General features: G+C 29.2%; 1 protein-coding gene across 2 annotated transcripts in view; it reads left to right on the forward strand.

Moving 5' to 3' along the window:
• LOC107163998 (uncharacterized) overlaps window positions 1-20,863 on the forward strand; it is a 40,252-nt gene extending 19,389 nt beyond the window's left edge. For both annotated transcript variants that reach the window (XM_089215912.1, XM_089215911.1), the window contains exons 4-8: window positions 15,551-15,782; window positions 17,974-18,125; window positions 18,213-18,408; window positions 19,341-19,452; window positions 20,307-20,863. In XM_089215912.1, the coding sequence (XP_089072038.1) occupies window positions 15,551-15,782; window positions 17,974-18,125; window positions 18,213-18,408; window positions 19,341-19,452; window positions 20,307-20,450 (836 nt within the window). In that variant the 3' untranslated portion in view covers window positions 20,451-20,863. The remainder of the gene's footprint in view (window positions 1-15,550; window positions 15,783-17,973; window positions 18,126-18,212; window positions 18,409-19,340; window positions 19,453-20,306) is intronic.
• Window positions 20,864-25,841: the final 4,978 nt, after the last annotated feature.

The following is a 25,841-nucleotide window of genomic DNA, read 5'->3' on the forward strand; positions in this document are numbered from 1 at the left end:
TCCATAAGTTTTCCTTCGAGTAGCTATAGAGAAAACTCGTAGCATCATTATAGGAAATTTGGGATTTTTGGCCCAATCAAAATACTTGAAAATTTAATACAAAGTTCCTCATAAGTTATACTTATAGTGATAAAAAAATTATAAGAATACATAGGCACAATTTTTTTTTATTAGCATATGAAGTTCAAATATTGACGGAAATTCGTCAAAACCATGAATATTTGCAAATTATTTTGTATGTAATGCCAAAATTTGTATAACATTTAAAAATATACCTATATATAGTGTACAGGCTAGTGGTCCTTACATACCTTAAATATTCTATTAAACTGCAAAAAACACTTAAGTAAGCTAAAAGTAGATTTTGTTAATCGATAAAGAATTAAAAGTTAAAGACAAAGGTATATGTAAATGAGATGAGTGTGGAAAAAGAACTATATATATGTAACAAAGTTGGTATTACAATTATTTAGTTAATATGGATAATTAAAAAAAAAAATAGGTACCTATTTAAAATTGTCTTATATATATATATTACATATAATCATGTATCGGAATCATGTTATAGAATTGGCGTTTTTAAAGGGCAATGAAGTGCACAGGGTCAGCTAGTATATGTATAATATAGATAGTTATTTTAGAAAAAAATGATTTTTGGTTTTGGGGAGGGCCGGGGAAATGCCAAATTTTAAAATCGCGTTTTTCGGTGGGAAGGGATTTCCAAAAAAATTCACGAATGGTGGTCTGAATGCGTACAAATTCCGTACAAAATATTCGCGCAAAACGAATTTGGGAAAAATGATTTTTGGTTTTGGGGAGGGCCGGGGAAATGCCAAATTTTAAAATCGCGTTTTTCGGTGGGAAGGGATTTCCAAAAAAATTCGCCAATGGTGGTCTGAATGCGTACAAATTCCGTACAAAATATTCGCGCAAAACGAATTTGGGAAAAATGATTTTTGGTTTTGGGGAGGGCCGGGGAAATGCAAAATTTAAAAATCGCGTTTTTCGGTGGGAAGGGATTTCCAAAAAAATTCGCGAATGGTGGTCTGAATGCGTACAAATTCCGTACTAAATATTGGCGAAAGAAAATTTTGGAAAAACAGAATTTTAATTTTTGGGAGGGCTGGGGAAACGCCCGGTGCGGAAAACGCGATTTTCGGTTGGAAGGGATTTTCCGGAAAATTCGCGAATGGTCGTACGAATGCATACGAATTCCGTACTAAATATTGGCGGAAGAAAATTTTGGAAAAACAGAATTTTAATTTTTGGGAGGGCTGGGGAAACGCCCGGTGCGGAAAACGCGATTTTCGGTTGGAAGGGATTTTCCGGAAAATTCGCGAATGGTCGTACGAATGCATACGAATTCCGTACTAAATATTGGCGAAAGAAAATTTTGGAAAAACAGAATTTTCGTTTTGGGAGGGCTGGAGAAACGTTTCTACAGCCCCCCCACACTTTTTTGCCTTTTACTTTGAAAATAAATCCGTACAAATTCTGATTTTAGTCGTACAAATTCATACATATTCCATACTAAATATACATGAAAAAAAATTTCAAAAAATCTTTTTGGGGGGGGCTGGGGAAACGTACGTTTACCAGTGCGTAATATAAAAAATTTACGCTCAGAAGAACACTTGTAGCTCCTTTAGTTTAAAAATTACAGTGAATCGACCTATTATGAAACTTGATGGTAAAAACATTATCTGTGTTTGTACGTTGGTTTTTTACGATAATTCAATTTTTAAGTGAGTTATGTACATATAATATACAGTACATTAAAAATGCTCGCATAATAACTCAACATCACAAAAATTGAATTATAGTAAAAAACCAACGTACAAACACAGATAATGTTCTTACCATCAAGTTTCATAATAGGTCGATTCACTGTAATTTTTAAACTAGCTACAAGTGTTCTGCTGACCGTAAATTTGCTATATTACGCACTGGTAAGACGGAGACAACAAATACCACTGTTACGTACTCTTAAAGGTAAAAGTATAATCCATGTTCCTCGTTAATTTTTACAAAATTTTGATTTTTAAGCGAGTAATAAGCACGTACATTATTAATAATTACAAATACTCAAAATGTTCAACTGTAATTGTAAAAAAATCACAAAAAATCATTGGGTATAGATAATACTAGCTGATTCCCTTGCACTTCGTTGTCCGTTAAGAATACCAACTCTATATGATTCAAAATTTGTGTTTAATTCGTAGTTTAATACCCGACTAATAGTCATGTCCAAAACTTCCCATGGATGACCAAATTGTTGTTGGTTCGGGAATTTGAGGTATAACTACTTTTCCACCACTACAACATATTATAGTCCATGAATTTCAGCCTTCCATTTCTATGCTTGGCATTTGTTGCATATTTTATCCACTCCATCAACATCATTTAGCACAGAATAGTCAAGGCTGCTACAGTCATATAAGCAAAGGTAGAATTTAAGAAATTGTATATGGCTTGCGAGTTTTATTATTATTATTTATCGTCTATTTTTTTGAGCTAATCGGCGGGGACGTTCAACGCTTGATTCCCTAGCTTGGTTTTGTTCAATGATTACCTAGTCGTCGAGTAGCCAATCTAAGCATATTTTCATCCGCTGTTTCATTTCTGCGCAAAAGTCACAGCCGTTTTGCTGTAGCAGATTGCCGATAAAGCTGAGTTATTTTTTTAGGCATAATACCAACGTTAAAAAAACCAGCAAAACAATATCCAACAGAAAATTACTACAAAATCAATTAATGCATTGTTTAAATCAAATTGAGTATGCACAACAACTTAAGTAAAAACAATAATACAAATACGAATACGTCGTATTATTATTATTTTGTTGCATAGTTATTTTAAAACTATGATCTTTTTTATTCTTCTATTCTTGGCTGGGGCATATAGTATTTAATTTTTTTTTTTTTTTGAAAACAGTGCAAAAAGTTTTAACAAACAAAACTGGTTCGAACTCGAGACACTGAGTACATCAACCTTTCTGAAATTACATTGCGTCATAGAATTTTCGAATCCCCAGTCAACGTCATACAGAAATATTACTACGCCAAAGCATCGAGTGATTGCGATACAATACTCGATTATTGTGAATAGAAATTATTATTATTATTATACATAATATAGCTATATAAAGATATAGACCGTAGACGTCATGGCGTAATGTTATTCACTGCTCACACATATATTACATTTTATACACATAATTATATATAAATCGTAGGTTCCTACGGTGAACACGGTGCGATAACATGTTATATCGTATTAACTATATTTACACCCATTTACTAGCCGCGAAGGACATCGATCTTCGGATACCGGTCCCAATGTCGACGGGAAATCGCCACCACCGCCGACGACGTCAACGGATCGACTGGCCGGCGACCTCGTCCGCGACAGTATATGTATATTATTATCTCTAGTAACAACCGCGACCGGCGATCGGTTTTTTCTCTAATGAAAATTCTCTGGCGAAATAAATACTCAAGCTCGTCGTACCTTTATATAACATATTATTATACTTCTGCGGTGCGAGTGCATTATTGCCGGTCGACATCTGCCGCAGCGGCAGTGGCAGGACGCCAAATCCATAATATTTTTATATATTATATATATGTATGTCGTCGGTCGGGATCACGACGGAGGTCGTGGTAATGGTGGTTGTGGCGTGTGGCGGTAGTCCTCCACTTAGTTTTAATTTCCTTCAATCGCATTTTACTTATATAGGTAAAGTGCCGCAACGACGAAACCACAATAAATCTGCGAGTTATTTTAGTACCCTATCCAGACCGAGACCGATATACGAATTTCTTATAATATAAAGAACTATTGCGGTGCGTGGGCATTACGAAATTAATTATGTAAGCTGCAGAGACGAACGGAATAGAGAGATACTACAGACTCGCAAAAACCACGCGGAAGATGAGCGATTTGTTTAGCATTTCAATAACAAATATTAACTAATATTTTCAAAAAAAATAAAAAAAAGCGGGTAAGTGGATGTCGCTTTGCTGTACATTAGGTGGTGGGGTGGACCTCTGACTAAGGTAGGTTAGATTTGAATGCAATGATAGGTATCATTGTATACGAAAAACGATTCTGAACGGAGATGATTTGTCAGTCTAGAATAAATTATATTTAAATATTGTCATATATTCTATTTTGAAACAAATATATTATTTTTCAATTAAAACACATTTTGAATAAGGCATGGTTAATCAATTTTTCCAAAAACATTGCATGTAGTTATCATAATTCATAATACCTTATATTATCATAGATATACATATACCCACCTGATTTCGTAAAAATTTAAAATTCAAACGCAATTAAAATTTTTTCACATTTTCGACAGATTTCGTAAAAATTTGAACTATAAACGCTTATAAAAAAAAATTGTGCCTATGTATTCTTATAATTTTTTAATCACTTTAAGAATAACTTATGAGGAACTTTGTATTAAATTTTCAAGTATTTTGATAGGGCCAAAAAATATGTATAATATATATAATATTGACACTTCAAAAAAAAATTTTCAGACAAATTGAAAATTTCAGTCGTCTTTAAATATCTCAAAAAAGTCAAAATATTTTGAAAGTTTAATCATGTAAAGAAAATACCAATCCTAATAACTGGTAAAATTTTCAAGTATCTAGGACTTATGCTTTTTGAATAATAACAAATATTTAAAATCGTTTCAGGATAAATCGTTATCGTTACGCTATTTCGTAAAAATTTAAAATTCAAACGCACTTAAAATTTTTTCTATAATGATACTTCGAGTTTTCTCTATAGCTACTTGAAGGAAAATTTATGGAGAACTTAGTGTTGTATTTTTAATCCTTAGTTATAAACGCAAAAAATTTTATGATTTTTCAACTTCAAAATTACTTGCAAATTTTCGCGTTTTCGACAGATTTTGTAAAATTTTGAACTATAAAAGCTTATTAAAAAAAATTGTGACTTACGATTTTTAATTTTTTTTAGCTACAATAAGAAAAACTCATAAGGAACCTTGTATTAAATTTTCAAGTTTTTTTGGTCGTTCAACATTTTTTTACCGACACTTCAAAAAAAAATTCTCAAAAAAAGTGTAAATTTCAGTGGTCTATAAATAACTCAAAAAAAGTCAAAAATTTTTGAAAATTAAACTGTGTATAGAGAACACTAACATAAACATTTGGTGAAAATTTCAAGTATTTAAAGTGATTATTTTTTGAATTACAACCATATAAAAAAATCGATTTGGTCGAAAACTGATTTTGCGTAAAAATTCCCGTTTTTCTGTCATTTTTTTTTTTGTTTTACTCGATTTTTTTGAAAACTGTTGGAAAATGTTTACTTTTGACCTCTATAATGCACCAAGGATCTTCAATTTTACATCGGAAACCACCCCCAAAGTTTGAAATCGAAGCATTATTTCGACTAGTTATGCTGTACACAGACACAAAAAAAAAAAAACACACATCATTGTAAAATCAATACATTCATCACTTCGTTCAGAATCTAAAATATTATCCGCTCGTTGATGACGTGGCGTTAATCATTGCCCGCTCACCAATATCTAGGCCAGGGGTGTCCAACCTTTTGTGATGACTGGGCTACATCATATGGGCGGAAGTTGCTGTGGGCCACATATTTTTTTTAAATAATAACTATATTCTATAATAGAACAATACATTTTTATAGAATTTTAAAATAGCGGATAATAAGCAGAAATATTTGTATACATACATTTTTTCTCGTAATATTAATATATTATACCTATATGGCTATGTATAATTAATTAATGGTATTTAAATTTAAGTGAGAGCCGCGTCAAAAGCTACCACAGGCCTCGGCTGGGTACCCCTAACCTAGGCAGTAACATTTAATATATTATAATAATATGATAGATAGGCGTTTGATTTTTTTTAAATTTAATTGTAACCTCTATTTCCGGTGCCTTAGGATGGATTACAAATATTATAATACACAAAGTTAATCACATTTATTGCGCTTGTGTTGAGGTTATATTTGAATAGTCGTCGATCGCGCGTCATAGTCGTATTTGAATTAGCTAATTAATTTATTTATCGGCGGCAGAACGCTTTGTTCTACCGACGACGGTGAAACAGGAAGTGCAGTGTATATATATAGCGCAACAGTAGAATGCAGATGCAACCTAGCTGTGGAGAACAAGATGCAACTGTTTCGTTTCTTAACATCATAAATTATAAATAACCTGTGATAATAAATGTCTTATAATATTACTATTCACGAATACTTTAATATTTAAGCAAGAATAATAATATTAAGAGGAAGTTTTACATTCACGTTCACCTCTCTGTTTATACCAGCCGCCACATAAACTTGATCTCATTTTCATTACGCGAGACAATACTTACTTCCCCACTCAACAAAAAAATGTTGTAATAACATTATCATAAATTGTATTTAAAAATGTTAACATTATCCTAATTTCAAAAACTAAACTTCATGAAACTTAGTTTAACAATACAACATTAGTAATGTCAGATCAAAGGTTATTTAAAATTACTTCCATTGAAAAATATATATTGTTATCCTTTTTTAAAAAAAAAAAACCATATAGCTTGTAGTCGATCAAATATTAAAAATGTCATACACTTCAATTTTTCATCTTTGTAGAGATAATTTGTTTTAAACTTAATTTGGAAGATTTTCGTTAGAATATTATACAACATGGAACTTTAAATGATAATTCTGTAATCCTTATTAACTGGGATCAGAGATATTGTAAAACATGAATGCTGCCTTAGCAATTCATAATCTGAGCGACTGCGTAATACTATATTTAAATCGATAATTTAAAAAAATAAATCACAGGTTATTCGCGTGTTTACGTACTATTATACTATTTAGCTATTGTAATATACTACACGAGTAGTATTCGCGTATTAATTATATTGTCTTATCATACATCATAATATTTAATATTCATTTATATCCCATACATTTTCACCGAATACCAAATTATTTAAAAAAAATATCGTGGTATAGGTATAAAATATTTTGAATTTCTCAAACGAATCACACAAAATCGACAAAAAAAAAAACAAAATTCTGGTCATTAAGAACAAGAATACAAGATTATAAAATAAGTCATCGAATTAAATCGTGTACCTTACTATCTTAATAGATAGGTAGGTATTGTAGGTATATAATTCTATAGTGATAAAAAAATGTGACCTTCACCAATATATTTGTTATACTTTGCTATACGGCCTACAATAATAATAATTAATAACTAATGAAGTAATAACAGAATTAAATTCTATTGAAGCATAAGAGTTTCTCTTATAATAAATCTTAATTGATTGAAAATATTATAATAATATTTATCTTATTTTCGTATGCGATTGTGATGGTGCATTCCGCGTCCCGCGCACTGAGATCACAGTCGATAGTCGACGTCGTTTGTTTTTTACTATCATAATTTATGAATTTATCACACATTTTTATCAATATAGAAGGTAACTATTACCTACACAGTTTTTTTTTCGATACATTTAATTTTTTCGACGATCGTGCATTGTCTAATAATAATTCTGCCGTTGTGACAGTCTTATGTTATGCTGAACTGCATGTATACATAATAATATATAGTGACAATTTATTTTTTCGTCGCTATCGTCGACAACGAAACGCACAATGCACTGCGCCATACGCTACACAAAAATGATAATTATTAATTAATAATTACTAAACTGCTATATAGTACCATACAATAATATTATAATACATTCCACCGTCGCATTTGATGACGTGCGGTGACTGGTTATAGGTTATAGTGGTTATAGGTTGAAATTATTGAAATTATCCAAACTGTAAATCTGCGTAGGTATGAACAATATATAAGCCCCGGTCCAGACCAAGAGACATTTGTAGGAAACATATTATGTTGCTGATATTGCCGTCAACTATAATGACGACTTATATGACTGAAAATCAGAAACATTGTCGTTGACGTCTTTGGTCTGGACGGGGCTTAAGATGTCATCGAGTTATTGTTCAGATTTAATATTATTTATTTCGAATTTTGTTTACGATTAAATGAAAACAAATCGTTTTTACAAAGAGCTATACCGTAATTTTTCGGCTTTCCAACTGGAATATTTGAAAAGTCACTCATCTAGAGTAGAGTAATAGTGCCATTCCGGACCACTTTCCCAGAACTGCGTTAAAACAATAACTATAATATTATTTCAAAACCGATATAGACATTTAATACAAATCAACAAGCCGTAAATTACACAGTTCGTACATCAGAGCCAACGACACGAAAAACTTTAAATTTCCCTCAAAAAACAGCTATAGGTTTATAGTCGTCGTGTTTCACATACCGAAACTATTTTTTACGAAAAACATCATTCGGTCGAGTTTTGTCAAAAATTGAGAACGATACCGCACGGTCGCTTAATCGTTTATGATGACTAATATCAATTACGCTAATGGCGACATGTTAGAATACGTGATGTTGTGAACAATTTGTTCAACTTTACGCGTCTATAATGATAGTACCGATAGGTACGTACTATTACGTACACACCGAAATTAATAGATTAACAATTTAACTCGTAAATCATTTAAACGCACGCGTGCCACTTGCGATGGCCGACGACCATCGCCGATGGGTGTATAATAAAGTATTACTCTCGAGTTAAATGAGTGTTATGTATTAGAGTACCTATATACCATGACTGGCTAATAATAATTGTTTTACGAGTTTACGACCGAGACGAATATATATATGTATATAAAAATATATATTTCCATCAATTTGAATGTTATAATTACAAAGTCACAATTTACAATTTTCTGGAACAAAATCAATACTCGTATACGAATGGGTAATTGCTAATTAATAACGATAAAAAAAAAAAATCATTGAAGTATAACGGCTACATTTTTCCACAATAAATTATGACTTATTGACAGTATTATAATACTTGTAGAAACATCTCGATGATTTATCTAATCGTATGATCACCTCAATGATAATAATATTGGGTATATAATTATTTGTACGCCGAATTGTACGTATTGGACGATCACAACGGTGATGTTGAGATTTGAATTTACAGTGGCGGCGAGCGCGTGGTCGTCACGTGATCGACTTGTTTGTCGCAGAGATAGGGCTTCTCCTTCGCGGGTCCTAATAATAATATCATAAAAAAGTCGTCTGCTGCGCCATTATTTTTTGATTAGATTTTCTGGTCTCCTCTCTCTCTCTCTCCTTGCCACGCTAGTTAGTCTTGATTTTTCCAATATTATTATGATATATTGTACACAATCGCCATTGTCAAACCATTATAATATACGATCTGCAAAAAAACGTAAAAAAAACAATCATTATTTCTATCGAGGCTACGCCACTGTTGACGAAATATAAAAAATAATATGCAATTGTATTATTATTAAGAGAGGGGTATAATGTATAATACATAGCATGTTATAGGTGCAGCGTGTGGGTTCATCGTCCTCGCCGCTGCAGCCATCACGAAAGCTCAGTCGCACGCTTATTTTTACACGAACGCGGTGCACAGGTGTTTGTGCGAGTGCTACACGCTTCGCCGTAGATAGTCCTGGACATAAATGTTTATACCGGGTGGTTTTCGTATGTCGAGAAACATCCGTTCACAATTTCATTTGAATACTTCTCAAGAAACTATATTTTTTTTAGACATTCATCGTTTTTTAAATCTGCGATCTTAACTTTGAACGGTGCGTCAATCTAGTGGCTGTCAATTGATTTTGTCATTGGCGAAATGGAGGATGTGGCTGATTTTTACACGCACTATTTGATCATTAAAAATTAAAATCGTATATTTTATATTATAAAAAATATTTTAAAAAAGATCATTAGGGATCTATTCTACCCCTCTATTGGACTATCACTTCGTTAACTATTATATAGGGTCAGCAATATTATAATTGTATTAAACGAATGTATAATTATAATTATTTCAAGTGGCGATGAGGAATTTAGGAATAGAAAAGGATCATCTGAAAATAGATAAAAAAAATACATAATTATTGTTGTTTGTTGACATTATTTCAGAATACCTTTTATAGATGAGTAAGCCACGCTGCACTTTATGATATATATATCTATAAATATTTCACAGCACTTATACCGATGATATTTATAAAACTATATGTACCCGGCTTGATTGTCTGTTTATTTACCTAGTTAGACTGATTTCCGGTACCGTATAGTCAGATATCTCGAATAATTCATTTTATTTTTAATCAAAGCGATTTTTACCTCCCTTCAATTTCAAAATATCGTGAATCGATGACGCCATTCCATTCTAAATTCTCAACCGATAATTAATAAATAAAATAATAATTTAATTCACAATAAGTAACAATAGATGTGAATTTATCTTATGTCCAAGATGAATTTTAACCATGTTTAAAAAACACGTTCTTCGACATGCGTTGTGTAACCCGGAAAAAATTAAATTAATATACATCAAACTTGAAAGCCGGAAAAATTTAAAAGGTTTTTTACCTGTTATATTGAGCCTGAAAAAAATTTAACCTAGTTTTGGATCCGAAACCAGAAATATTTAAACTTGTTTTGACTTTATTGATTTGGCATAATAGATTGGTCTGCATATATGGATAAAATATTAAAAATATAAGATTTGTTTTATAACTAATAAAATAATACGGATAAATAATTGAACCTTTGAAGAAGTCACTCATTGATGAAATCTCATAAATAATACATTTTAATTTAAATGTATAATATATATTATATAATGTGAAAAAATATTACAACATAATATTAAATATTTAAATTTATTATAATTTATAAGTAATTTGTATATATATATATATATTACTGCTGGATCTTATTGATATCTCGTGTGGAGGTTCAAGGTCATCTAAAATTCATAAAGAATTGAAATATATCAAACTATTTATAACAATAATAATATATGAAATGAAATTATTCGACATTAAACATGGTACTTATCTATGTATAAAAAAAGAAGAAATTATAGCATAAAAATGTATGTTTTAGCTCCGTTATAATCATAATATGATATAGCCAGTGTAATATACGCTTTTTGAATAATAGCTAGGTAATGTAAATCATATGTCGGCTTAATTAGTTGACATTATAATAAATAACTCGATCCCAAGGAAATTGAAAATCTCTAGACAGAAGGTTTTATCATGTTAAACTAATGAATATTTGTTTAGCGTTCATTGCAAACCTGATATTCACTCCATGATTTAAATGGTATAATTATATGTGTTTTTTCATACATAGGTACACACTACACAGTAGTTTCAAGTTTTAATGAGGTACTTAAAAGTTTTTTTTATAAAATCAAGAAATTTAACTATTAAAAGATTTTTTTTTCTTCTTTTGATTGTATATTTTATAAGTATTGCAACTTTGCAAGTACATATAGGTATCTCTTTTATTTGTGATCCTGCAGATTGTTGTATTTTGGCTAGTTTGATAATGTATGATTTATATTATATTATAATCAGTTAATGCATATATGCAGTACCTAGTTGAATATTGTACATTATATCATACAATATTTAACAATTTACAATCAACTATCTAGGGAATGAGACATTTTTCAGTTATAATATAATGATCGTACGAATGTATTATAAATATGAGTAGATACCTAAAGAACAATTATAAAACATACAGCTATAACTAAAGTAATTTTACCTAACAATATTATACCTGGTTAAATTGTATAAATAATTATAATAAGACTTTACTGATAAAACGTAATGACGAATAAATAACGAATAAAACTAATTTGCTGATTCATAATATATTTTGGTAGTCAGTATAATAAGTATAACTAATAAGTAGACCAATAATAATTCTCATTCAATAGAGTGAGTAGGTATCACTAATATTTTAACATATCGCAATCTATAATATTCACGGAAAACCATTGAAACCTCGTGATACGCGTTCATCAACTTGATCATTTATACAATATATATTATAATTATTTTATTATACAATTATTTTTACACTGATGTTTTAACTTTATGTGTAAAATAAATATTAAATATTTTATATCTTAATGTTAAACGTAATTTGTAATTTCTGATGTTTGTTTTTAAAAGGCCTTTTTAGTTATTTCTATACTTATTTTACTATCGTATTAAAATACATGGTTAATAATAATACGTTTCACATAATTTTTTGAATAAAAATATAGAATTATATATATATATATATTAATACTTTAATTCGGTGTACAAGAAGTAAGAATTCTATGGTTTGGGCTTGAAAATATTAAACAAGTTATTTTCAATATTTTAATAACATTATTATCTTTTAAGAACAAATCATTTAAATAAATTGTCGATTTTAGTTATTCAATTATTTTCAGCATAATAGATATGAAATAAATAAGCATTAGTGTTGGTGAACCTAATTTGGAAATCGTATCAAACACGGAGGCATATAATATTTTAAAATACATTATATTTACTTTTTTAAAGTTACTCAAAAAGTAAAAATGATAGAAAATATGATATATCACTTAACAAATTCTGCAGAACTTAGGTTAGGTGAATTTTAATTTATAAAACCAACCAATTATATTGTATTTTAATCAAGGTTTGGTTAGGTGAAACAAATTTACGCCAAAACACTAAACAGTATTAAATTAAATTGAAGTACGTTATTCATTATTCATTTACAGAAATATGTTATAAGTATGTTATTGTAATCATTGACAATTATATATTTTAATTACCTTACATCTACTTTAACATATAAAAATGTCAGAAGTCATAACTATATGTTAAATATTATACTGGACCATATAAAGTTTTATAAATATAAGTTGCAATAATACGTTCATTCATTGTTATTCAAATAATAATAATATTATCGCGCGTGTAAATTGATAAATTAAAAAAATAGTTTAATAGTATGTTATATATCAGAAGAAACAGTTAATCATTCTTTTGACTTCTAATTAAAAATTTAATTTTTACCTACCCGTTTATAGATTTCGAAATTTCGGTTCTTATGTGCCCTTATATGTTTTTAAAATTCTGTTGCCCTCCACTCGTTTATAATACCACTAATTATTTTAAATACCATTTATAATCAATGGTAGATACTACACTTACGTTATTAATCTGTAATGCGGTCATGATGTATTATGACGTAGGTATAGTCAAATTATTTATGTCATACTTTATGATTGCCTGAAAAGTAAAAATATAGTTATCGGTGAATATATGCACATCGAATCTGAATAAATTACATTTTTAATAGCTACATTTAAATGTATAATCGGATAATAAAATGAAAATAACAATAAAACCTGTAATGAATTACTATGCAGTTCATTACACTATACAATTAACTATGAATGGATAATGGATATGTTGTTAAGTAATCTCATTGAGTACCTACTCGGTCTTAAAACCAATATACCGTCTATACTCTTACTATTAAATTAAAATGCATATGCAATGTAATAATATTTTTACTCAATAATACTTAATATGAATATTTAGTATCAGTATTTTATTAATTTATTTGTTGATTTTTATAAATAATAATATATAATAATATTTATATATTTTAAATTTTAAATAGGTACTGGACGTTGCAAATGTGAAATAATATTTTATCCTTGATAAAGAAAACTAAATATAAAAGTAATGAATTGTTAATAAATTACATTCAGAAAATTTAATTAATTATGTTCATTGTTTACGATTTATACCATACACTTACTACTGTCAAACGTTTTGGAATGTTTACGTTGTATAATTTATGTCGAAGTTTTTAGTTCTGGAGATTAAGTTAACAACTAAAGAAAACTTGAGATATTGACATATATTTGTGTAGTTTTTGAAACAGTTATTTAATTTGACTATTAATATTATCGTCCTGAGACCTTAAGTTCTTACTTATACAAGTATATTACGACCAACTACATTATTCTGCTGTTGTTTTGTTTTATAATGTTATTTGCAGTTGCTACTGTCGTCAATGTATACATTAAATTCTAGCCGAAACGGACATTGTGTACAAAGAAGAAACCTGAAATTTGCTGAAAACAGATTTTATTTTCAGTCCCACGAGATTTTGTAACGTCAGGCTATAGTCTATATATTGGTTTAAAGTAAACGTATCTAAGTCGACATTTGGTCAACAGTGCATTACTATAATATAAATGCTATCGAAAAGAATTGTTTTTTCTTTATAAATTGGAAATGACTAAGTTTGAGGATTATACCATTATTATATATATAACAATGTTGGAAGTATATTAGTTTACCTATAGATTTAATTTACGTTTTAAATTATAATGACGCATGATTTGAGAATATTATTTTAATGCGTTACAGCGTAACTACAATTTTACCTAAGACTATATTAAATCATAAATCGTATAATTGCGATTGAATGCTGTTATGTAAACTCATGTAATTTTTTCAAAAAAAAAAAAATTGTTTTTAATATATGTAGGTAAAATCATATATGCACGAGTTAAGTTGCATTGTTTTTGCTTAGCACAAAAGCATTTCATAATAATCATAATGAAGTTTATACAGCTTGTAATAAACTAAAATATTAACGACGGGATATAAGGCCATTTTCTCAGATCACTTAAATAAACCGAGAATTTGAAATAGGTCAATGAAATAAAATTATTATATAAGAATGCCATTTTTACTGTATAGCATGTATGTGGAAAATTATGAACATTAGTGAGAGTAATCTGTTAATCGTTATCGATTTTTTAATGCAACCAATCTATTTCTTGGTAATGGTATGCTTTATGGAATTATACGATATAAAATTAATTTGATTAGTTTGCTACTATGAAGTATAATAAAATTATGTACATCTGGAATGATACGATTTTAGTTTTGTAAACATATTTGAATTATTTAGGCACATCACTACGTTGTGATGAGATTACGTTACGATATTACTAGGTACCTACCGGCTAACTCATATTTATAGCTAAAATCAAAATACATTAGGAAAGTAAATTATTTAAAATAATACGTTCATATTTTCTTACAAGTAGTTAATTTATAAGATTTATACTTCCAGCATAACTCGGATATACTTAAACATGTCTTCAAAATCAAAAAGGGAACATTCGTGTACCTACGTAATTTTGTGAGAATATTCGGCATTTATATAGTTACGAATTGAGTGAGCTAATTACTGTCGTAATAATATCAAACATGACGTCATCGCAATGACTTCTGGATGAGAGTGCGAATTGCGAATAATATCATAATTCATTATAGACATTACCGAGGTTGTCATAATTTTAAGCATATGATAACGAGCTAATGTTTATTTATTTTTCCTATTCAGACTTGAAAAATCGGTCACCTAAATTCCGCTTTATTACACTTTACACATTTACACATTATTACGTACATATATTAGTATCAGTGTCAAAGTGATAGCCCTAATAGATTAAATATTATATCGTCGTACGAATAACAACCTTTCTGTTTCTACTCGCAGGCGTAGCAGCGCTGGTGACTTTGACGCAATCCGCCGCGGTCGTCGGAAATGACAAGCAACAACAACAGCTGCTGTTAGGCATTGAACAGTTGTCCGAAGCTACGTACGGACGTTGCGATGACGGCCCTGTGATCAACTGCCGCACGCTGCCATTGTTTAACTACACTGAATTGTCGCCACCGCCTGTTGGACCGGAAGCCGCTGCTGACATACTACAAGATGTCAACTGCCCGTCAGTGACCACCAACGATTATTAAATATTAGAAATTATTATTATTATTTTATTAGGTACATTAGTAGATCAGTGGTGCGACTAAAAATCGACCACGCGGGGTAGGAAAAAGGGTTATTCACCTATTACTAGGGCCCGGATTTAAATGCACTTAAAACCATACAAATATGCTCTAAAAATATCCAAAAATTTCCTTAAAAAATGCATTTTACCGCAAAAAATGACCTTAAAAATTCCATTTATATTTATTTTATACAATTTGTTATTTTAATTTGGAATTTATTATTAAAATATATTTATTACATTATTGAAAAAAAAAAATTAGAAAAATTAACTTGATGCTGCTATGATGTTGAAACGCATATGTTTTGGGGCAATATTATTCATTCTAAACATAGATAATAAATTATTTATTAATAAATACACAAATGTGTGTAGTATATTGAATGAATATGCATTAAAAACCATAAAAATGACCCAATAATGCTAAAAATTCTCTTAAAATATAAAAAGCCAAAATATGCAAAAAAATGCAAAAACGAATTTTATACTTTGAAAGCATTGTCTATGATCAATCAAAAAAAGATGCACTTTGAATTGAAATCCGGGCCCTACCTATTACAGCACTATAAGGCGTTTTTAAATTACACTCGAAACTTACTATAGCAGGTATGCATCAGACGCAAAATGACAATTTTTCCAATTTTTTTTTTGGAACTTACGTGCCTAATTTACAATGTTAAAAATGACGATAGCATCAGAATTAATATGCAGTTGGGTTTAGATTTGATATTTGCAATTATTTTAAGTTACGGAGCCCTGTCATGATTATAGATCAAGGAGCATATGTATGTAGGAAATCACATAATATTATATCTGAAATGATAACGCGCATATTGGATTACTGTAAAGGAGTTTTAGAAAGCGTGTAAGGGACCACTCTACGGCTTCCGGTTCCGCTTGCCTCACTAAAATGATATAATATCACCCTAAATGTCAAATACTCTAAGAGTATAAGACTGATGTTAAGAACAAATACCGAGCCACATAATTACTTACGGTAAAACGCACGTCCACGCGTTATCAAAATAATACAAATTTCACAAACTTAAAATAACTTTAACTTCAAAACTATATAAGTTGTACCTCCAAATTCTTATTCCACTGTCGTTTTAAGAATACAAAAATACAGAAGTTTTGACAAGGTTATAAAAATAAGAGTGTCCGGTAAAGTTTAAAATATATATATTATATAACTATATAAGTACTTACCTTTTTAGTTTTTTCTGTATATTTCCATCATCTGTAGAAATTATTATAAGGTATCTGTCTGTATTTTTGAAGATAATGTATAATGCAGTGTATAGGTAGTCTTATAAGAAAATTTATTGCAAAAATTGACTACTATAACAGCACGACGGCGCATAATAATATAAAATAATAATATTATGTTCTAACTGGGACCTTTTTCAAGTGTAATCTTTGTTTTTTAATATGATTTTGATATAATTTATTATGCAACAACTAATAACGAAATGTGATATTCCAACGTTTTTGTAATAACTACTTTGAATTTTGAAACACCTACGATATCTCTTTTTTTATGATAACCTTTTTTTTTTACAAAACTATACTCGTTTTTTTTTATTCCGCACCAAAAAGACAAAAAACTAGTTACGAGAAATAAAAATAATAATTCTTAAAAAGTGTAATTGATTCTATGCGTATGGCGAAAAATATTACAGCGGTTAGTTTGAGCTCAATTGCAGGCTTTGTGAGAAGAATTTATTTTTTAATTCAGCTGTAGGTACGTTTTTTTTTTTTTTAATAACAACTATTTCAAAATACTTACTATATTAGTGAAACGATGTATTCTCATCGGGAATAGTTCATTTAGTTTTGCATTAAACGACTTATAAAATCATAGATTAAAGAATTAAAACGTTTTTTAATGAACTTTTTAATTTGAATATATGTAATACAGTTGATGGGGATTATGTTTCCGCTGTACTACGCTACTGATAATGCACTTGTATAGACATATTATTGTAGAGACATAGTATATAGTAACCACTAAGAATAGTTTGTAATTTTAATATTGTATTAAGTACTCACTATACCTATTCACTAGTGTGATAGTGCGTTTGATCAGCTTAAAATTTTGTGTTTTTTGATTTTTCGACCGCTACAGGTACAAAAACTTGGAACGACATTTACGGTGCGTGGATGAGTTTACCCGCCGGTGCATGACGCCTGATCAACGCGGAGCCTTTTACTCGCTGTACACCGTTCCAACGTTAGACATGCAAGAGCTGTGTACTGAGGGTAGCCCTTATAGGGAGGGTTAGTATCTATATAACATACCCTAATATTTTTTATAGAATTTTGTTGTCGTGTAACATTTCATCACTACGTAAATTTCACACTTAGAATACTTGAAACACGCCGCTTGTCTGCGAACCGTGCATACCGAGTACGTCCAGTGTGGACGTCGACACCAATCCGAATTGGCCTCCTTAATGATTGATCAGGGGCAGCATACCGGAAACGATGGAACTGTAGCTTCGACCGCGTCACCAATTGCGAGCGCCGAACAGATAACACAGAACCTGGCCCGCCTGTGTGGGTGAGTGTTATCATTTGTCATACTGTACATAACTTACTGGTAGCAATGGTTGCTGACGACTGAATGAGATATATTATAATAATTGTGCAAGGCATTCGTTATCCCCGAACATGTTATATTAAATGTGCAACAGGAAAAATTTTAAATAAAGTAAATATTATGATTAAACAAATGAAATATGCAACAAAACGAGTAACTATAATTTACAGTGATTACAATAAATATAAATATCGTTAATTTATTTATTTACCACTGCATGGATTTGGACTTTATATACCTACCTAATTTAATTAACGCATTTTATGTCTTGAAAGTTATAATTTATATGACATTGTTACGATCGGTTGTTACAGTATAAGTATCACAGATATCTGTCAATTGACTTTATTTTCAACGTTCGCTCTCCTAAAACCGTATAACGATGTATAATTAACATTATTTACGATTTACATGTACAACTTGTAATTAAAATATTCTATGATTTTGTATTCCAAGGCAATATATTAATAAATAATAATGTCAGCATACGATTTGTCAACACTTTGAATTTAAATGCATAGGTAGGTAGAATGTATTTGAGTGTATATATGTATATTTATATCATTATTTCAACTGTATTAATTAAAATAACATCACTATACAGCTGTTGATGCATTTTAATAAATAATAACATGAAAAATACATAGGTTTTAGTTATTTTGATAGAGCAATAGGGATAACCTTTATAAATACAATTTAGTATTTACTTTATAAGTAAATATTTTGAATTTGTGATCATTTTGGATCAATCATTTACTATATATACTATACTTTCTAGCGTATTTTTCCAATGATTTTTTGTATACTTACACATACCTACATTATTGATCAAAGACGAATTTCATACTCATTAAACATTTTTTAATATCAATTTGTTTCATTTTTACCAACAGATCATTCAGAGGACATTTGCAGTGTGTACACGGAATTGTCCGAGCCACTTGTGGCCAGCAGACCGAAGAGTTCGCCAGTCAATTTCTTAGTCAAATGGCATCTTCGCTTTTGGTGAGTATTTAGCATTTCATATTTGTTAATATATAGGTATTTAAATTTATATGAAAAATAAATTTAAAATATCTGCTTGTACAAATATCACGTTCAAATTCCGAAATTTTTTTTAACGATGCGTATATACAATAACATAAATAATAATATATAGATTATTAATTTTACAATTCGCCATTCTTAAATCATACATACCATAAACAGCATAGTGGTGATAAGATGATAGCAGAGTACCTATACCTATTTTCAAATGCAATTTATATGTGTTTTCCATTACATATATTGCAATATAACACTATACTAATTATTTCATGTAAAACAGTGTTGAGTAACTGCTGTTCAAATCGTCAAGAAATAAAATAGTAATAGCCAATAGGTAAACATTTCAAACATCTTGGGCCGCGAACGGTGAACGTCATTCGTATTTCGCCGTGATACAATTTTGTACGTTATGCGTTGTATAAAAATTATAAAATATAAAATCGGCAATTAAGTTACCTGCATCAGGTAAGGCGATGAACTTTGTTTTAATTTCCACACGCTCGTATAGTTCACTTACAACATATACCTATATTATCATCGTGTTATGTTTAAAAATATGTAATTATTCATTCGCACTAAAAGAGTAAAAACAATTTAATCATCGCTCAAACGTGATGCGTATCGCTGGACATTAATTGCCTACACTAAGCCCCTTATTGAAACACTAAATTATAGGTTGTATTTTTTAATCATACAACATTTTTTAAGTGGGTGAGTTTGACTCACTTTTGAATATAACTCGTGAACTTACAAATATTATGAACAAGTGATAAATTAAACTATAATACGCATTGTCTCGTCGAATTTTGCAGAACATCTGTGACAAGTACGGGAACGGAGTCAACGGTGATGTATCTCGGTCTCCATCATCCAGTGCCGTCCGGACTACCGGAAATATGGCCACGAGATTAGTGGCTTTACAGACAACGATCGTTATGGCATTTTCGTTTCGGTAATGGTGATGAATTCTGGCAGCCATCAGACATCCACGATGTTCATTTTAAACAAAAGCTATAAATGCCGCCTCGCCATAATTCTATATACCTACCTACTATATGATTATTCTTGCCTACATTAGATCATAACTATATAGATGATTATTATTATTATTACTATTAAATTATTTTCACTATACTATGTTTATTAGGTATTAATTTATTATTGTTACTATTCCTGATATGTCATACTACTGCGTATAATGTGAATCGTACTGTGATGTGTATTATTTCGGGAGTGTTAATTATTATTTGATATTATTATTAGGCATATTATAGTTTGTTTTGTTTGTTTGTATTCTCGCAATGTTATATTGCGGCAGTTTTATTAAAAAAAAATAGTGAATAAAATAAAAATTGTATTTTGCTTGGTTTATATTGTAAATTTGTAATACCTATATATCGATCCATGTATTCATGCGTAACCAAGGCGTATCTGTAATCTGTTATATGGGATTTGTATGTTTTGTTCAAAATAAAACATCAAATACATCACATATTACAGTGTCGCATTATAAAATCGTTAGAACTTTAAAGAGAACGGAAAAATAAAAAATAAATAATTTCAAGTTTTTTTCCCCCCGAAAAAATCAAAACACATAAATATGAGATCGTTTTACTTTATCAGGTTGAAATATTACATACAACAAACAAAATTGTATTGACATATTGCCATGAACAGTGCAGGTATATGCAATATCGTAGATAAGCACAGACGTAAAATATATAGTGTAAGAATCTGCATTGAAAACTATCTACGTATTAAATAATGCGTATCGATATAAAAATATTCATTAACGCTTAGGAGGGTATCTACACAAAATAAAAAATAATAATATATACATATACATTTATTGATCACAATAATTATTTAAAATTTGAATCTTGGTATAGAGTTATAGACAATAGATATTGGAAAAAATTTAAAAATTCTTACGAAATCATTAAATAACCATACTACGTAGAACAATAAAATATGAAAAATATTACTTATATTTGATGATGTAAAATAATTTGGAAATATAAATTTTATATCAATAAATTTCAACCTACAGTTTAGTTTTTAAATTCATATGAATACCATACCTGAAAATATAGTCATTCAATAAGCAAAGTTGTTTTTTGCTCTTTTTCAGTACCTGGCTATTTGTATATGTATTATAATATAGACTATAGCAGCGGTTCTCGACCTCTTAAGCAGGCGGTGCCCTTTTGTTAGGGGCCTTTCTGTGAATATCACGAGGAACGTGATAAAAATAAACACTAGTTTTCATTCATAATTGATTTAAGTAATTTTATTGAACATATTACTAACAAATTATAATTTTATAGTTGAAAGTAAAAAGAAAAAATTCTGCTTTAATAGTGAAAAACTAATAATTACCTAATGAAATATTTGAGGCTGCTTATATTTTTGGAAAGTTTGACAATATTTTTATCTATTATTCAATTATTCGACACGTATTAGAAACATTATATTTAATATTAGATATGCTGCAGATAGTGTGCTAAGTAATTTTATACGTAAAACAATTTTTTGTCTTTTCAGCTACAATACATTTTAAATATATAATTTAATAATTTTTTTTTTATTACCGCATGAGCCGCGTGCCCCTTAAATGAGCTTGCGGTGCACAGTTTGAAAACTGCTGGTCTATATCATTGTTCCCTAAAATACTGTGGGTCCTTATGTATACCGGAAGGGGTCCGCGAACGTAAATTGAAACATTGTATACAAAAAGTACTTATCTATAAAACGAAAATACAAATGTCATATTCGTATTACAATAATAAATAATAAATACATTGTCGAAATAGTAATCGTTGAAAAGCAAATAAGATTAATCCTATAAAGATATTAGTCCTCATCGATCATTTTTATTTTCTCTAAGAGGTCTGGCAGGGAAAAAGTTCGGGAAACGCTGCTTTATAGGTATCTAATTGTAATGCAGCTTATGCAGCCGTAGGTATAGCCCATATAGGCTGTCGCGTTAATATCTGAACTGCCTATTAATTGGTTTATTTTTTCATTGATCTTACGCTTAAGTATAATACCTATATGAAATTAAGAGGACACTATACACGGCTATTTGCTGTCACTTGTCTCCATCTTAAAATGAGAAATTTAAGTTTTTAGATAAAGTTTAGTTTCGTCACATTGAAAATTAGACTGAATAGACCTAACTTGATGGTAAGAACATTACCGTTTGTATGTGAATCTTTTACGATACTTCAATTCTTTAGCAAGTTTTGCATAGGTATATACTCTGTATAATAATATTATATAAATATAAATATATAATATATAAACTGAATTATTGTAAAATAATCACAAACAAACACAGATGATGTTTTTAGCATCAAATTTTTTAGGTAAATTCACTCTAATTTTTAAACTAGGTAACGTTCTAAATGTGATCTTCTAATCGTAAATTCGCTATTTTACACATTTGTAATACAACAACTAATGTCGATTTAGCGTTAAGAGCATTTAACTATAGTATAATTATAATATATTAATATGTGATGATAATGTCAAAAATGTAAGAAGTATTTTTATTTATCTAATTTTGCAATTTATAAAAGTTAACTTTTATTTGCAAAAATTATGTTATTCGTTAAACTGTATTTTATATCTGTCCTGAGTTTATTCTTGTAATACTATAAAATAAAAATATAACCGTTGGATTTCTTTTATGCACATGGTTTTGTCTATTTACAGTAAATGTATTTACAATTTTAGGTAGGTACCTAGTACAAATATCATTAAATTACGTTATGATAAATAAAAAAGTCCAATTTGCAGAACAAGATTTTGTAATCTAACAAACGTGGTTAAATAATATTTAAAAGAAATAAATCCATGCAACATTATACTTACTTGGAAAGGATCTGGTTGTATTTTTTTATCAGCGATGTCTTTACGTATTTTATTATGTTGGTCAGATTATCAAAATAACCTGTAGGTATACCTTACATGAGATTCATATTCATTACAAGCTTAGTCGAGTGAATAAGTACCGCTCACTAATCGTAATTATTTATCTCTTTGATATTTTAATAATCAACTTATAAATAAGCAATCAATATTCAATAGCTATTATTTAAGATTTAAAAGTTTAAACTTATTACGCTTCTTATTCTTATTCGTTTTTTAGAACCATTATAGAACCTAAGCATTTATATTATTTTTTTATTTTTTTTTTTTTTTAAGTATTTCCTGACTAACCAAACGACTACTAGAATTGTAATTAGCATTTTAGTCTATCTCTATCGGTTATATCTATCTGCCGATTGAATGTAGGAGTTTTTATTAGTGGCATATTTACAGTATTTAAGAGAAAGAAATATTAAACTATATCTATCTTCTTAGTTCTCCTGAATGTGCAAAACGTAAAAAAAAACTTAGAAGTACCTTACCAAAACAAAATGTATGAAAACAATTTCAAAAAGGAGTGGATTTTTGGGTATAGAACACGATTCCGTACGTTTTGTACCCAAGACTTTAGTCGCTATGTTGCCAAATGTCCATTAGCTCATGTAAGTATTTGACTATTTGATTTAGTTATAAAGTTTTGCGTATATTTAACTATTAGTGAGGGTCCAAAAAGAGACAATCGGATTTTGACGGCCGGTCGCCATGTTCCTCCAAAGCGCAGTATGCCGGAGCCATCGCTAGGCGTACCTAATGAGTGAGCTGACCTATTCCGGCGAAAAACAGCGCTGACAGTAACACACTGTAGTATTATATACAAATCAAATTTTTAAGCAATTAATATGGAAGTCAATAACGAAGTGAAATTTATTTTTTAACCATCGGTTGATCAAAATCGTATACGGGATCGTGTTCCCAAAAAGGTAAAACATTGGAATCGTGCTTTACCGACATTTTTAGTTTCTTCGCTTTTAATGAAAACGATTTAAATAATCTTTTATTTAAAAATGTACATGTTTGATTGATTTCAACATCAAATATTATCATAAATTATTTATTTTAGATTCTTAGCGAAGCCGTTTATATTGTTGATCAAATATACCAACGATTTCTATACATTTCTATACAAAAAAAAATTAAATATTTAATACTCGATTTCACATAAGAACCTATTTTTACAGAAATTTGTATAAAGTTAAGCGTAAAATGACACAAATACAATTTTTTTTAGAGTTTATGAAGTTAAAATTTTGATGTCATTGGATATTCAAATGTATTATAAAACGATTTTTGTTTATTTGGTATAAATCAAAAAAATTTAGAACCTTATATTTTTTTTAATGATATTTTCACAATGAAATTTTAAAAATCTTTGAGATAATTTTAAGCAACATCTACCATGAACCAACTCTCAGATACTGAATTAATACGTTTATAATGGAGAAAAAAAATCAAATTTAATTTAATATTAGTTATTACATTTTGAGAATACTATTAGTTATTAGTTTATTACATAACATAATATCAAAATGTTACAAACTCTTTTAAAAATTAAAATATCGTAAGACATTTTCTTTAGCTATTTATAACTTAATTTTACTATTATTCTATTGTTTTTTTTCTACTTTGTTAATACTCGTATTGTAATTTTTGAGCTAGATTTAAAATAAAAAACTAATAAAAAAAAATAAAATCGTAAGACATCAATGTACTTACCTTTAAATTTGTTATAGCTGTAATATTTACTACAATAGCTGACAGCACAGAATTAGTTCTAAAGAATTCAATGGCCCGAGTCAAGAAGTCATGTCTAATGGCTGTAATTCGGATAATTGTCCTAATATTAATGTATTACAGTGATAACACTTATTAATAGCTAATTTTTGTTACATTTAGCATTCATACTAAGTCTTTATTAGCAGCTGCATCATAAGGTGGTGTTTGTTTGAATTGGTAAAAATAATGGATCAGGCAACTGGTGTAATAGAATTTAAAATTAAAATTAAAAACTTATATTGTAATAAGATTTTTTCATATTTATCATTTTCCCTGTCCTAATGAAATTTTCATATTTCACGTATGTCACTTATGGGTGTTAGTATACCCGTGTAGGTATTGTGTAAACTGTAAAATCGTGTATGATTATTTTGTCTCTAAGTAATAGTCTTTAATTTTAGTCAATTCTTCTAATTATTAAACAACCATGATGGAAGATAGTCATTGATAGACAAATGCTCAATGAGTTAGAATTCATACTGAGGAGAAATGATGCAGTTACTATTATTAAACATTTAATAGAGTTGTCAATTGAAAATATGTTATCTGGATTTCTGAACTTCAAAAGTTTAGATTTCAAATGATTTTAATTTGTCTCACGAAACAATTCTATTCAAGAATATATCAATAAATTAGGATAA

The sequence above is a fragment of the Diuraphis noxia genome, unplaced genomic scaffold, assembly GCF_037042655.1.
Source record: "Diuraphis noxia isolate RWA-SAM2 unplaced genomic scaffold, SU_Dnox_SAM2 contig0001, whole genome shotgun sequence".
Classification (NCBI taxonomy): domain Eukaryota; kingdom Metazoa; phylum Arthropoda; class Insecta; order Hemiptera; family Aphididae; genus Diuraphis; species Diuraphis noxia.